Source organism: Lepisosteus oculatus, chromosome 17 (genome assembly GCF_040954835.1).
Source record: "Lepisosteus oculatus isolate fLepOcu1 chromosome 17, fLepOcu1.hap2, whole genome shotgun sequence".
NCBI classification, from domain to species: Eukaryota; Metazoa; Chordata; class Actinopteri; order Semionotiformes; family Lepisosteidae; genus Lepisosteus; species Lepisosteus oculatus.
Window position 1 is genome coordinate 21385588 of NC_090712.1, and position 13924 is coordinate 21399511.

The window sequence follows — 13924 nt, forward strand, 5'->3', positions numbered from 1 at the left end:
TATTCGAAGAGACAACCCACCTCTTTGTAGCAATTGCTTTCATAAGAAGATATTTAGTGACAATGACAAATACTGATAATTAAAAAAAGCAAAAATAAGATGCAAGTAAGATGTCAGTAAAAAGACCAGCATTGTAAAAACAAAGAAAAGGCAACACAATACAATTGCATAGCTGAATAAAAAAGGAAATTGAATATGACAGGAACACAGCACAACTTGCCAATGTTCTTGGGGGCACTAATGTATGTTTTTCTGCCAGTGGAAGATAATTTTAGTGAGCTTGGTAGATTACTGCCAATGACAGAACAATTCAACATGCATAACACTATATTATAATAGCTGATGTAGATAAAGATCTTTTCTGTTTTTCATGCTGTAAAGTGCAAGCAAGGTATTTACAGGGCAGTTAAATATTGTGTTTTTTCTGTCTCTGAAGACAGTCATAAATAGGACATAAATTTATATATGGAAATATCATTTATAAGATTCAGCATTTATAAAATGGCATCCATCAATATCACGCTGCTAAACTTAAACTCTGTAAGATAAATGTTTTGCTCTACAAATATGTAGTCTAACCAAAATGATGGCTAGTTAATAACACGACAAGTTCATAATTATTATCCTGACTGCTGGAGAGTCACTGAGAAGTCACTGTCTTTCTGTACATGCTAGGCTTCATAATTACTCTTAGCATACTTACAAAGAAGTTACTGAAGTCCCTCTGGATGATAAATTTGGCTTTACATAATATTTATCTATAAGAAGAAACACATTTATCATCTAAAATCCTGATTAGACATTAAAAATCTGACATCACCTCTTAAATAGAGATACATACAGTACTACTTAAAACCCTTCAAAGAGGTCTGTGAATGTTCTCATTGCTAATTTCAATTTCTATCACTCAAATACACCAAATATTTCTAGGGCTCCCTAGTCTGTTAATTACATGTACTCTATGCCATTCACTATAGGAAAGAAATCCTTTAGTTTCTGAGACACAAAGTAACATGACTTGTCTAGAACCATGAGGATGAACCACACAGCTTCAGGAAGCTGCTTACCAAGATGTTACTATTCTAATAACTGTCAAATTCTGCTTATCAATCAAGATCTTTCAAACACTGCAACTGCCTAGTTGAATATTAAATCAATTTGTTACATCAGAACTGCACAGACACTAGGTAAGAGTCTCACAAACATAAGAGGAATCAAGAACAGATAAGAATGTAGACTGCCCACAGTCACAGTGAGTTTACCAAGGCCCCTAATAAAAAGAAAAAATCCCCATCTTGCATGCAGCTCTCCATATTGTGCACTTTTATTCTGGAAAGGAATATGGAAACACATTCAGCAATACTACCTGTAGATCCTGTGATCCACAGCTGTGAGCTCACTGGTGACGGAGGACATCGTCTGAATTTCCTCTCTGCTCTAAAGTTGTTCTTTCCATGTATTTCAGAAAGCAGGTTAGCTGTCAGGTTGCTTAACTCTGATTTTTTCTGTCACAGATTTTTGACAAATACCCCTGGCTGTGTGCCTGAATATTTCTTAAACTTAATCAGCTCTGCTGTGGCACCAGAAATCTCACATTCCTGCAGCATCCTCCCTCCATCTAAATTCCTATCTGAAGGCAAGATCAAGTGAATGGAAGAAAGGAAATAAACACAGCCAATCCTAAAAAAAAGTTGAAAGTTGCTGGAAAGCCAGTATCAAATCTGTGTGAACTTCGCAGCTATGAAGGTGAAAAGAACCATTACTGTTTTTTATGCATTCATGAAACAGAAGATACATTGATGTAATAAACTTGTATTTATTACACTGTAACATTACCTGAAGCACATATAGACTTGATATGAGATACAAATAAGAGTGGAAAATATGCAAAGGCAAAATATTAATTTAAAATAGGAAATACTTAATGCTGTTCTCAATGACACCTTAATGCTATCCCCCAGGATTTTAGTCTTTTGGTGCACAAAGCTTTTAAGATATACTTTTCCATTTTTTATTTAAATCAGTAAAGAACTACTGTATATTAAATAAAATAAAGACAAGTTAGATTGAAACAAACAAAGGGGAATTGAAACGTATTTTTAATTTTCATACACTGCCGCTCAATGTAGTGAAACATCAGCCTTATGAGAAATAGAACTACCTGATGTCTTGTAGTCATGGCAACAAACTAGACTCTCCAGAAACAGAAGTATAAAACATCTATTCAGAGAACCTACAGATAATGAACAGATGCAGAAAGTATTTTCTATGTACAGGAAAAGTGTTACTTTAACATTGACTGAAATTTGCCTTAACTGCATTGATGTTTTTTATGAAATATCTAATTATGCAATAGATTTAAAAGTGCTAAATATTACTTACTTTTACAGTTCTGTATAAAAAAGCAAAACTCAGCTAAACAATTCTGCAACATAACATCTTTAACTGAGGACATTTTAATTCATGTCTTGATTCTGGAGTAAAAGTGTAATAAAATTATAGGACATTTAGACAGAATACAGATTTTGTAATGAACCAGTATTTTATTTTAATAAAGTTACATATTATTTTGTATATGCTCAAACATATTGTAGTATAATAAAACAAAAAAATAAAAGTTGGTCTCCTCTCCTTTTTAAATCTAGCATCCAAACATTTTCCTGTAAAGATTTCCAGGTCATTCCAGTTCCCCAAAAGCATTGCAGAAGAAAAACCCTGAAACAGGGTTATTAAACTGAAAGACCTTTTACTTTCAGCACTGCAAGGCAAAATTGTCTTTTAAGATGTGCTCTAAATTCAGATATAGCTGTAAAAAGTGGACTAATGTTCCTTACCCAAAAGCCCTTGCGATTTTGCATGTCTCAGGGCCATTTATTTTCTGTTATTTTGAATGCCAGAATGGCCTTTTGCTTGGCTCTGCTTTACAGGCAATTTTGTTTTTGACTACACAGATCTCTTGAACAGACCTGCGTTTGTTCCGAGAGAAACCTTTTTGCTGTCACATGCGTTCTCCCTGCTTGACACTTCCTCCTCCACTGTGTTGTGTAATGGCTGTTATGTAATCGCAGCAGCTCGAGCGAACACTGCACGTGGAAGCACAATAACAAATTGTGTCAAATGCAACTTTGCCAAGATGAGAAGAAATTCTCGGCAAGGTATGAGATCCAGCTATCGAAGACTGAAGCTTACATCAACATGCTCAAGTGGTTTCATCTCTGTCAATCAGCCATCCACTGGGGAAAAAAGTTGGAACTGATAACTTGCCTCAGGCCAATATCACTCCCACTATTTACTGCTGAATATATGCAGTGTTACACGCTATAAGAGGAAAAATAATGCATGAAAGACTATTGCCCTGAGACACAAATGGTGCCCTCCATATGACCAATGAAATGAGAATAAAAAAACATCAGTGCCTTGCATAGTTTCCACATTTTGTTGCTTTAAAGTTTTGTAACCATGACACTATGAATTAGCAATTAGTATTTGTAAACTACATAATTTACTCCACACAAAGAAAAAAGAGCAAAACTCATGATAGCATTATTTTTCAAACTCTTTGCAGTGGCAAACCTAAATTAAAATAATATTAGTTGAGTGGCCACTATGTGCAATAATAGGGATTCACATGACTTCAGTCCTCAGAAATCTCCTTTGATCGAGGAATGGCATGCGTTCACAAACCTGTGTGGTGAAGACCAGACTTTGGTAGTGAAGACTCAGGTTGATGTTTTTTAAATAGAGCAGGGCCACCAAATTCACACCTGAATTGTCATCCCATTGATTGACACTACTGACTCTAATTATCCTCTTAACTTAATCCTAGAGGTTCACATACTTTTTCCGACAAAGACATTTAATGATGAATCATTTTGATCAATAAATGAATGAAAAAGTATATCCTTTTGTGTATTATTTGTTTTATTGGGTTCTCATTATTTGTATGACTTAGATGAAGATCTGATCACATTTTAGGTCAAATTTGTGCAGAGATTCAGAAAATTATGAAGGGTTCAAAAACTTTCTAGCACCAGTGTATAACTACATGCAAGTGATAACTGGAACTATATCTTATGGTCAAACAAACCAAAATTAAACCTTTGTATTATGTTTGGTGTAAAAAGGGTAAGGATCGTATGTTTAAAAACTCTCACTGTGAAATATGGTGATGGGTGAGGGCATTTTTTGGGGGATTAGTTTTGCATTTTTCCAGGTCTTAGGCCCTTGTCAGGATAGGGGGTGTTTTGGCTAAACACCCTGTTCCCTATGCCAAGAAAACGATATAGCACAAAGGAAAAGGAAATGTGTGATAGTGATTCTAAAAGTGTACCCCAAAAGTGTTGCGACAGTTAAGTTAAAACAATTTATTTGTGATTATGAGATAACCTAATAGTTCTCGTCTAACCATAACCTATTGTCTCAATGGAGAAATTAAGGAAAATCAGAAAGGAGTGCTCTACATACAGCCTTAAAAAGGCTCAAGATATTCTTTAGAACAGCTTTAAAGTTGCTTTTTATTTGTATCCCAGCTCAGCTAAACTTCAGCGGTCATAGCTCAGCTGTATTGTACTTGTATACTCCTGCTTGTAACCTTGAACAAACACAATTAATGCTCTGTAGCATCCTGGCTCAGAGTTATGCTTTTACTGCTGTGTTGATGCGACTCGAATTTTAACACATTAGTTCAATATTGATTAGCAACTTCTTGTTACCTCCAAACACAAAAATAAAAGCTCCTTTATTCTTCAGTAAGGGTTAACCTCACATTTCATAGACATTCGGTGGAAATGAATGCATATAGGTGGCACAGGTTGACAGTTACTCCTTAATACTCCATTATTTCTTGGTGTCATGTATTTGAAAAAGCATAACTGTCTCAAAACACTTAATATTCTCCTCTAGTTTCTATGCCATGGTTGGTCTGATTCTGAGATTAAAACACAACAGGTCAGAATGTATTCGAAATGTTTCACTAGAGATGTCTAGTGGTCATATCAAACAATGGAAAATTAGTTAAGATGCATTAACCATATGTGAGAGGCCATATTTATTTGGAGCACTGTGCAGAATTACTATTTGGTTTAACTTTCATCTATGTCTTATGCTGATATCAAGTCTACACAAGCACTAGAATACAAAAGGAAATGTTTTTCAACAGCAACAAGAAAAGTGGGAATAAAAGATAGTAAATTTAGATTTGCCAATTTAACATGGCATGTGAACTTAAACTCTAAGGATCTTTACATCTGGTTCAGGAAAAAAATATGAAGCTCCAATTGACCAGATTAAAAGTTTCAGCTTTTAATTCTAGAGAGTTTGTCTATCACAGTTTTTAACCAATTACTGTAAGCTTCAATAAGGGATCAGAATGAAGTACCATTATCTATCAACAGATTACTGGTCTTGTAATGGTTATGTAATACTTGAAATAAAAAATATACAGAAGATTTCATAATTTCAATTTTCTTAAAAAAGGTATATTTTTTTCCCCAGAGATCACAATTTAAATAAACATTTGATCTGAACAAATGGTAATATCTTGAGATTTATTTTACAGATTTCATTGACAACAAAATATGTTTAACTGCATGATTTCAATTAGAAATCAAAAGCAGATGGATGGATGTATTAGTTATAATGCACACAGATTGTATTTGACATTTAATTTTAAATCCTAAATCACTGTCAGTGCAACTATCTTATAGCAAGTGCAAAAATTAAAGAATTCAGTTCAGAGTTAATACACACCTCAAATGAACCACCAGGCAATTGCTTTCTTTAGTTATTAGAAACAATGTATTTAACCTTTAGAATCCTTACTATTGCCAAATAGTCAAATAAGTCAATATATTATTTACACTGTCAACAAACTATAGCACATTTGGCCTGACTAGATTCCTGGAGGTCGTCTAGTATTATCTATTACTATAAAAACTGTAGTTAGACATGAATATTAAGATTAACTGTCAGTCAGTAAACTAAAGGACATTTAGCATGTTAAGCATTCTAGTTTCTTTGCCAGTGTTGCCAGCTCTACACTCCTCCAAAACAAAGCAAACAATAAAATACAAACAACTTGATACTGGTAACACGTGGCACTACGTGATTCATTAGGTCAGCACTGCTTCTTTATGGGACTTTTAAATCAACATGTACAGTATATATGGTTACGCATATATGACAAAAGTCACTTACAGTACTTAATTTCTAAGTATTAAATATCTTAGCAAAGAAAGGTAGAACCTAAAAAATTGTATGCCAGATAAATCAAAATTTACATTTTGCTCTAATGTGAAATGATTAGTCACTTATGTATAGACTTGCAAACCACCTGCGTAACAGAGTAAATACTTTATAATGAGCTTGTTATAGAGAAATTACTTCCTGGGACTCTCCAGTGCATTCAAATTCCCCAAGGCAGAGATAGGCTCTTTTAGAGTACATTCCCTTTGGCCTAGTAGCTGCAATACTTGGCCACTGTTATGAAACAGAGGCTGAAAACCAAGCCTGACCACCTGTGCTACACCTACTTAGAGCATCTGGTACACCAAAGTACATTATAATGAAAACACTTTTGCCGTTCCTTCCAATGACTAAGATCTCATACTGCCAGCAGGTGGGAGGAGTGGGGCAGAGTGAAGTCAATTGGAGGGTAATGAGAAGGATCTGACAGCTGGCTGAGAAACTGAATAATTCTTCAGTAAGATGGCGACTGTTTAGGCAGTCAGGAGTGATAGCAGGTATGCACAGGCTGAAGCATGTGACAGAATTGTTTTATTTTAACATGAGGGCACATAATCAGTTTTCCCATGTCTGTATTATTTAATTAAAACATTTTTATTTATAAGTTCATTTCAAGCACCTGAAAGCACTGTACAATAATTATTGTACTGGTAAGAAAAAGAAAAAAGGACACTAAATTGACTAAACTGAGGTGTAATTCTTAAAGGTTCCAACACAGAAGCTCATAGAATATGCTGGGTAAGTTGGACAACACCAGTTTTATAAGATTTACAAACTGACTCCTAGCCAAATTGGTGTGAGAACAATAAAGGGAATATGTGTAGTATGCCCTAGGTACATTTTCATGTCCTCCAATTGGATCTGATGACTGACATTATCAGAACACTGCATTTACATATAAAAGGCGAAGAATATTAAATGATCCAGAATCAGACGTTATGTGCCTACAAATAATAAATTATTGTAAGAAATAAGAAAACAGATATTGCAGATCTTTGTACTGCTCACTCAAAATATTTGTGTTACTAAAGGCACAGTTAACTTATGGATCTCTACCTGATCTGAAGATACATATATTTTGCACTGGTGAAGTGTTTGCTCACAGTGCCAGAAGTAATTTATTATTATGCAAAATAATTCTGTTATATTATACTGTCTCTTGGTTAAATACAGAAAGCATAGCTAAAACATTCATAATAATTATAATAATAATAATAATAATAATAATAACAACAACAATAATAATAATTGCTTACACTTATATAGCGCTTTTCTGGACACTCCACTTAAAGCGCTTTACAGGTAATGGGGACTCTCCTCCACCACCACCAATGTGCAGCCCCACCTGGAAGATGCGACGGCAGCCATAGTGTACCAGAACGCTCACCACACATCAGCTATCAGTGGGGAGGAGAGCAGAGTAATGAAGCCAATTCATAGATGGGGATTATTAGGAGGCCATGACTGGTAAGGGCCAATGGGAAATTTGGCCAGGAAGGTGGGGTTACACCACTACTCTTTTCGAGAAACGCCCTGGGATTTTTAATGACTGCAGAGAGTCATTTGTTTCATGAGAACAATAAAGCTTATATTTTTAGAATGCTGTTAGGAAGGAATCAATATTAGATAAGCTATTTGCATGACCAGACAGTAAGAGGCGATGGCACAAAAAAAACAACACTAAAGCACATTCTTAATAAACAGATTGAGAGACAGCAATATTGGCAAGTGCTGCGCTAAAAATGGTGATGTTGAATCAAGTGGAGGTGGGTTTTTGCTGATGACCCACTCAGTAACTTCTGTATATCATCTCTGTCTTGAAAGAAATTGGACTAATACAATAAAGCTCTGACAGGGGATATTTTTAGAACCCCTATATAAACAGTTTCACCCTGTGATGGTAATTGTTTTATTTTAAAACAAACAGTTTAAAAGCTGTAACAAATGGGAAAATAATGATGTTCATTATCATCACTATGATATTTTGTTTTCCTTTCTTTTTCAGTTTTTTTTCCTAATGGCCTAAGGGCTGTTCTACTCTTTTCAAATACTTCCAGCTTCCAATGGCAAAGAGCCTAGAACATATTCTTTTAGCCACGGAATGGGAACAAGGGTCAAATGGTATTTGCCTAGATTCTATTTCAGATGCTAAATACACTATAACCAATAAGAAAAATATTTTAAATGCAGCACAAGGAAGAATATAAATCCACCACACCTGTAAAGTTCAGCTTTAACTGAAGTTTTTCCTAGATGGTGAACCCCTGCTGTTTCCAAAGGAATTATCTACACTACGTTACGGCTACTATACAGAACTGTTTCTTTTCTGATAAGGGTCTGTTGATGTGACAGGCTCACAACTACTCTTTCTTCTTTGGTTTACTCTGCTAACTATGAGAGAGTTCTTGTTATTTGTGAACCTGCGCCAGTCATTAAACACAAAGTGCTGCTGTGGAGTGTGGTCCTCAGTAAAGAACTCTGCTTTCACATATGTTTTCCTGAGCATTGTTTGCCAAGTTTGAACTTCTCTGGAATTTTAAAGCAAAATCTGTTTCTATTTCACTTAATCTAAACAGACAATATTCAGGCATTAAACACATGAAAGTGTGTGAAAATCTAGAGCCCTCAATGTCAATGACTTCCAAAGACCTGTTGGGTTATTTGTTTTAATGCACCAGGTAGCAGAACAGAAAGAAATACAGAGGACAAATGTGTGCATATGAACCCTGTACATGCTGACCTCTGAAAATGACCTCCTAGCACAGGGCTGAAGTGATTTCAAAATCAAATTCTTCTTTAAATGTTCCAGAGAGAAAGTCTCCCTGTAACTGCCAGTTTGTTGTTCAGAGAAAATGCTTCTCTAAACTATGAGGGCTGCAACAAACTATTCAATCTAAGGAGAAGAGACCTTCTGTGTTTTACTTAAGAAGTAATTAGTTCATGCGGACTGTGAGACTTATTCAGTTTCATCTTTTCCACTCCTATCACTGTCTGTTTCCTTTTCAATGTTTTAATTTTAAAACCTATACCTTCATTTTTCAGTTTGGCCATCTCCCCTGTACATTACCCAGTAACCTGCTCTGAGAAATAATTGCATCTTCACCAGAAGTAAATATTCAAAGAGGTAGTAAAAGTAGCAATCCAGGTAGTAAATCCAAAGAACTAAATACATTCAAACACTAATTATAAGGGGCACAAAAAAGGTGATGCCACAAATCTCAAGTCATAAAACCCCAAGAAGACGATATGTTGTAAAAAACTACAACATAAAAATCATGTGATTTCACAGGAAGCGGATACATGATGGTTCTACATCAAGAATATTTCCTGCTTGAATCCAGGTTTTGTTATTGCCTGTGGATACTGGAGGTCCAGAGGGGCTATACCCATCTGACTGAGCTCTGCTGTTATTGGTTGGGCTGGTATCAGCAGGGGGTTGATCCTTAGTGTGTCACACACCAATAATCCCAGTTGCTGGCTGAGAGACTACACGTCCAGGCTTGACAGAGCAGGGTCCATCCTCCTGCTGACACCAAAGCTACTGTCTGCTATGTTTCAGGACTTCACACCTTGACAATAATGAAAAAGGCAGATGGCTTGGCCAAGCAAATCTCCATATCGACTTCATCCCTTCCAGGTCCTTGCAGGCTGTGTCACTGAATGAGGGCAACAAGCGACCCCACAGTGAAAGACATAAAAAGGGGAAATCTACAATAGTATTTTAATTTTAAAAAATAATGAAGAATAAATATATTGGCACTGACGCCTGTCAGCCTGGGTCAAACTCAGTTAGCTTGGGCTGTACACCACCACGTGAAGACAAGGTTACACAGCCTATTCTCAATAAATGTAAAATAATAAAATTATTTTAAAAGACATGCCAGTAACCAACTTTCTTGACATTTTGACTAGTAGTTTTTCCCCCCCATGATGTCCTGCACACTAACCTAACATTTCAACACCAACACAGAAATAATTTTACCTTAACACCACAAAAGTGTTATAACATGTAAACTATGTATTGTGTATATATTCAACCATTCACTAAGGTGTATAACTCCTGCATGTGTGCCTATAATAATAGTTAACATGATTAAAATTGAATTGCTACAGAAGCGCGATTACTCAGAATTTCAATATATGTTAAACAATGAACAATATCAAAGTCCAAAGAGCAGAGTACACCGTGGCTAAACAAGACCATTAATGCCTCCTATGGTTCAAATCAGTTGACTTATTTAGCCTTCCTCTGGATACCAGGCTCATTGCTACCATCAAAATCACTCTAGAAATACTAGTGATCTGGTCAAACCAAGTGGCTCAATCAGTAAAAGTGAGAAGCCTTCTCACTGAGCAAGATGCCTTTCAGGCTGAGCTCTACAGTTCAGACAGCCCTGCCCATGCCTTTGGCTGCTTCATGACTGGAAGTCTCCAAGCAGTGGCAGAAAACTGATTTAGCATCATTGTGACTTTTTGAGCTATGGGCTGTTCAGAGCAACATCATCTTCAATAACTAGCTGCCTGCAAGCTTGCAGTGATGGCAGTGAAAAAGTTAAATAAAGATTTAGATCACTTCTTACCTTCAGGAGCATCTGCATCACATATCTTTGACATCCCAGTGGTAGAATTCCCCATTAAGGCATCAACAGATGGTAGCTTACTCTGGGCAAAAAAACATATTTTAAGACATTAAGACATTGACATAAGATTTCATGATTTTAACACGATGTAATTCAGACAAAACAAAAAAGATACAAATATTTTGTCAGTATCTATTTATGAGAGTGGTTACAAACAATAGGAGGCTACTAGCCCTTTTGATTGGTAGTACAATAACAGGTCCAGAAATCTTGAAAGAAACCGGTGTTTAAAATGTTTTTTGAAAAAAGCTAAAAAAAGGTCTTGATCTTGATACACCTGCAGAACCCAGTTTTAAATGCCATTCCACCTAGTTTTAATTTCAGTTACATTGTTTGTCCTTTTTCCTTCCACACGCAGACTAGAAGATGTAAATGTTAACATAAAAATCTTTTATACAGATGTTCTTCAAGCTCAATTTTGCCATTTTATATGTATAAGTTGCTTTATGCTACCAGGTGTTTTCACTTCGATATTATACAGTGTTTTATGTCAATCAATGGAAAAAAATCCCAATTACATATATTGTAATTCTATATTGTAGTGCTTTAAAATGCAAAAAAGTCCAAGGGGGGTGAATACTTTTGATAGCCGCTGGATACAAAGTGCCTAACACTGGAATATGTGTCACAGATAGTCATAGCGATGGAGTGTATTCACCGAGCTCAATCAGCACACCAGAGACTAGAAAGCTTCAGTTTCAAGTACAGTTTGCTACAAAGAACTGCATGAGTTACTCAGAGTGCTGAAGTCTGGGATGCCTGAAGCTATTTTTTCTGCTTCCAAGTAACAATAAATCAGATGTGAAAGTTTGTATTAATTGATGAAAACAGAAAGTAATTTTGGAATGGCTAGGCTGAATAATTGCAGAAAGTGCAGTAAATGTGGCATGAGAGAAACTACTCTGTACCACTAAAAGTACTAGCTGTCAACACTGAGCAGTATTCTTGGTTCCTTTCACAAAAATAGCATTGCTATTTGGCCCGTTAGACACGGTAGCACATATTTAAGTTGCATTTTCCAGCTGGGAAGAAAAAGGTGCCATGTCTTATACACAAAAGAAAATAAATCAGGAATTCTTGAAGATCCAACAGCCTTAAAGGACTACTGCTTTTCTGCCAGCTAGGCAGTGTGCTTCTTACCTGCAGAAGGTACTTCTGGCTGCCATACATGACGTACTGAGGAGCCAGGCTGTAGATCATGTAGCTAGTGTGCAGAACAATCAGCAGAAGAATCATGCATAGAAACAGAAGAGCCTGGGGTTGGGTTCTTCCTGGTCTAATCTTGTACAACTGTCATAGAAATAAAGGACACAATAGAAAGGGTTTAATAAAAACCATAGAAAACATAACTTTTGTTAATAATCCAAATGATCAGTACAATGCCTTAGAATGCAACTTCATAATTATTAGTAAGAAATAACTGTTTGTAACTCCATCAAACACAGTAGGAATGGAAAAAATAAAACAGCACAAAAGCACATCCTGAATACAATGGTTTTCCAAGTGAACCTCTATGTATTAACTGTACATTCTAAGATGAAATGTTATAAAATACAAGACAAGTCTTATTTTAATGCAAATCTTGTACATTATACTGACTGGCATTTCAAAAGACAGCCTTGAAAAGGACAAATATCCCTTTAGATAAAAATCAAACCTATTTTATTCTATGTTGCCTTCTAATACAACTAAGCCTTTTATTCCAAACCTATATTTTTTCTCCTTTGTCCTTTTTTTCATTTTCGGTTGTACAATCACTACTAATAACACCATTATCAATAATAACACTGTAGATTGACTATGTACTTTCCAACACATTACCCTTATCCAGAAGAACCATATGCCCATGTTCCGTATTCCTGCCATGGAGGTGAAGACAAAGTACATTGTGATAACAGTAATCAAGACATAATCCAATGGAAAGACCTGAAATCAAGACACAATGAATTAGCCTCAATATTGTGTTAAGTTATAAATGCTGCATATGAATCCGGTTTTGTAGTACACACCAATATATCTTAAATATCCTTAATATTTTGTATAAACTACATCCAAGTACAAAGTGGACAAATAATTGAAGCACTCATTTAAAATCACTTAATACAGTATTAGGCCACCACATATGGCCAGTATGCACCAAGGAAGTGCGTGGAATTCTGCAGAACGGATACAGCACCATTCTCCCACAAGAAATTCAATCAGCTCAATCCTGGATGGAGATCGAAAATACTGTCTCGATTAGGTTCAATGATTAGGTTTGGGACTGGGAAGGAAATGATATATGGAATCAGTGTCTTGCTCATCAAATCACTGGGTGGCCACACATGCTCTGGATGGAGGTATTGTCATCATGGAAAAAAACTTTCCCAGCAGAAAAGAAATGCTGCAACATGGGGTGAAGACGATAAATAAGTATCATTAAGTAGCAATTAGCATTGGCCATACATTCTAAGGCAATAAGTGCACCCAAACCATGCCAGGAAAGTGTGCCCCGCACTCCATCCAGGGACAAAGTTCTTCAAATTGGCACCACAATTGCACTGCTGCTGCCAAACATGACACAGGAATCACCCCTCTGTCAAAGTTGCTGGGGTCTCCTCTTACAGAATTGCTAGCCACAACTAAAGGCAGCCAGACCTATTTGCTCAATTAACAACTTAGCCACATTTGTGTGAAAGGAAACCTGCTTTCAGTGTACTTGGTGGCCCTTATTTACAGCCCTCAGTTGGATTCCATTTTTTGTCCACTAACTGATAATGTCAAAAAAATAAGCTTTAATTATCAATTTAGTGCTGTTAATTGTGAAGGGCGATGGTTTTGCCACATTTCTTAAGACAGTAATTTAGAGGGAAAGATTTATATATCAATTTAACAATCTAAGGAATGACAATGTACAGCAAATCAAGGCCACTGAAAAGTGAGAACTGATAAAGAAGGCAAAGTCTGTCTGATCAGCCCTAAGAGGGCTGTGTGAATTAGAGAACAGTAGTCACAGGTAAAGGAACAGTAGTAAAAATTAAAAGGATGTCAAAGAAATGTAC

At 36.0% G+C, this 13924-nt stretch overlaps 1 protein-coding gene across 2 annotated transcripts in view; it reads right to left on the bottom strand.

Moving 5' to 3' along the window:
* The window catches only part of lmbrd1 (LMBR1 domain containing 1), an 85681-nt gene that overhangs the window by 17401 nt on the left and 54356 nt on the right, over positions 1–13924 (bottom strand). Inside the window, exons 12-15 of one of the 2 annotated variants that reach the window (XM_015363265.2) lie at positions 12705–12809; positions 12024–12173; positions 10824–10905; positions 9440–9899 (exon numbers count right to left, since the gene is read on the bottom strand). In XM_015363265.2, the coding sequence (XP_015218751.1) occupies positions 9868–9899; positions 10824–10905; positions 12024–12173; positions 12705–12809 (369 nt within the window). In that variant the 3' untranslated portion in view covers positions 9440–9867. Of the gene's footprint in view, positions 1–9439; positions 9900–10823; positions 10906–12023; positions 12174–12704; positions 12810–13924 lie in introns of those variants that run through there. The other variant, XM_006638871.3, reaches the window with a different exon arrangement.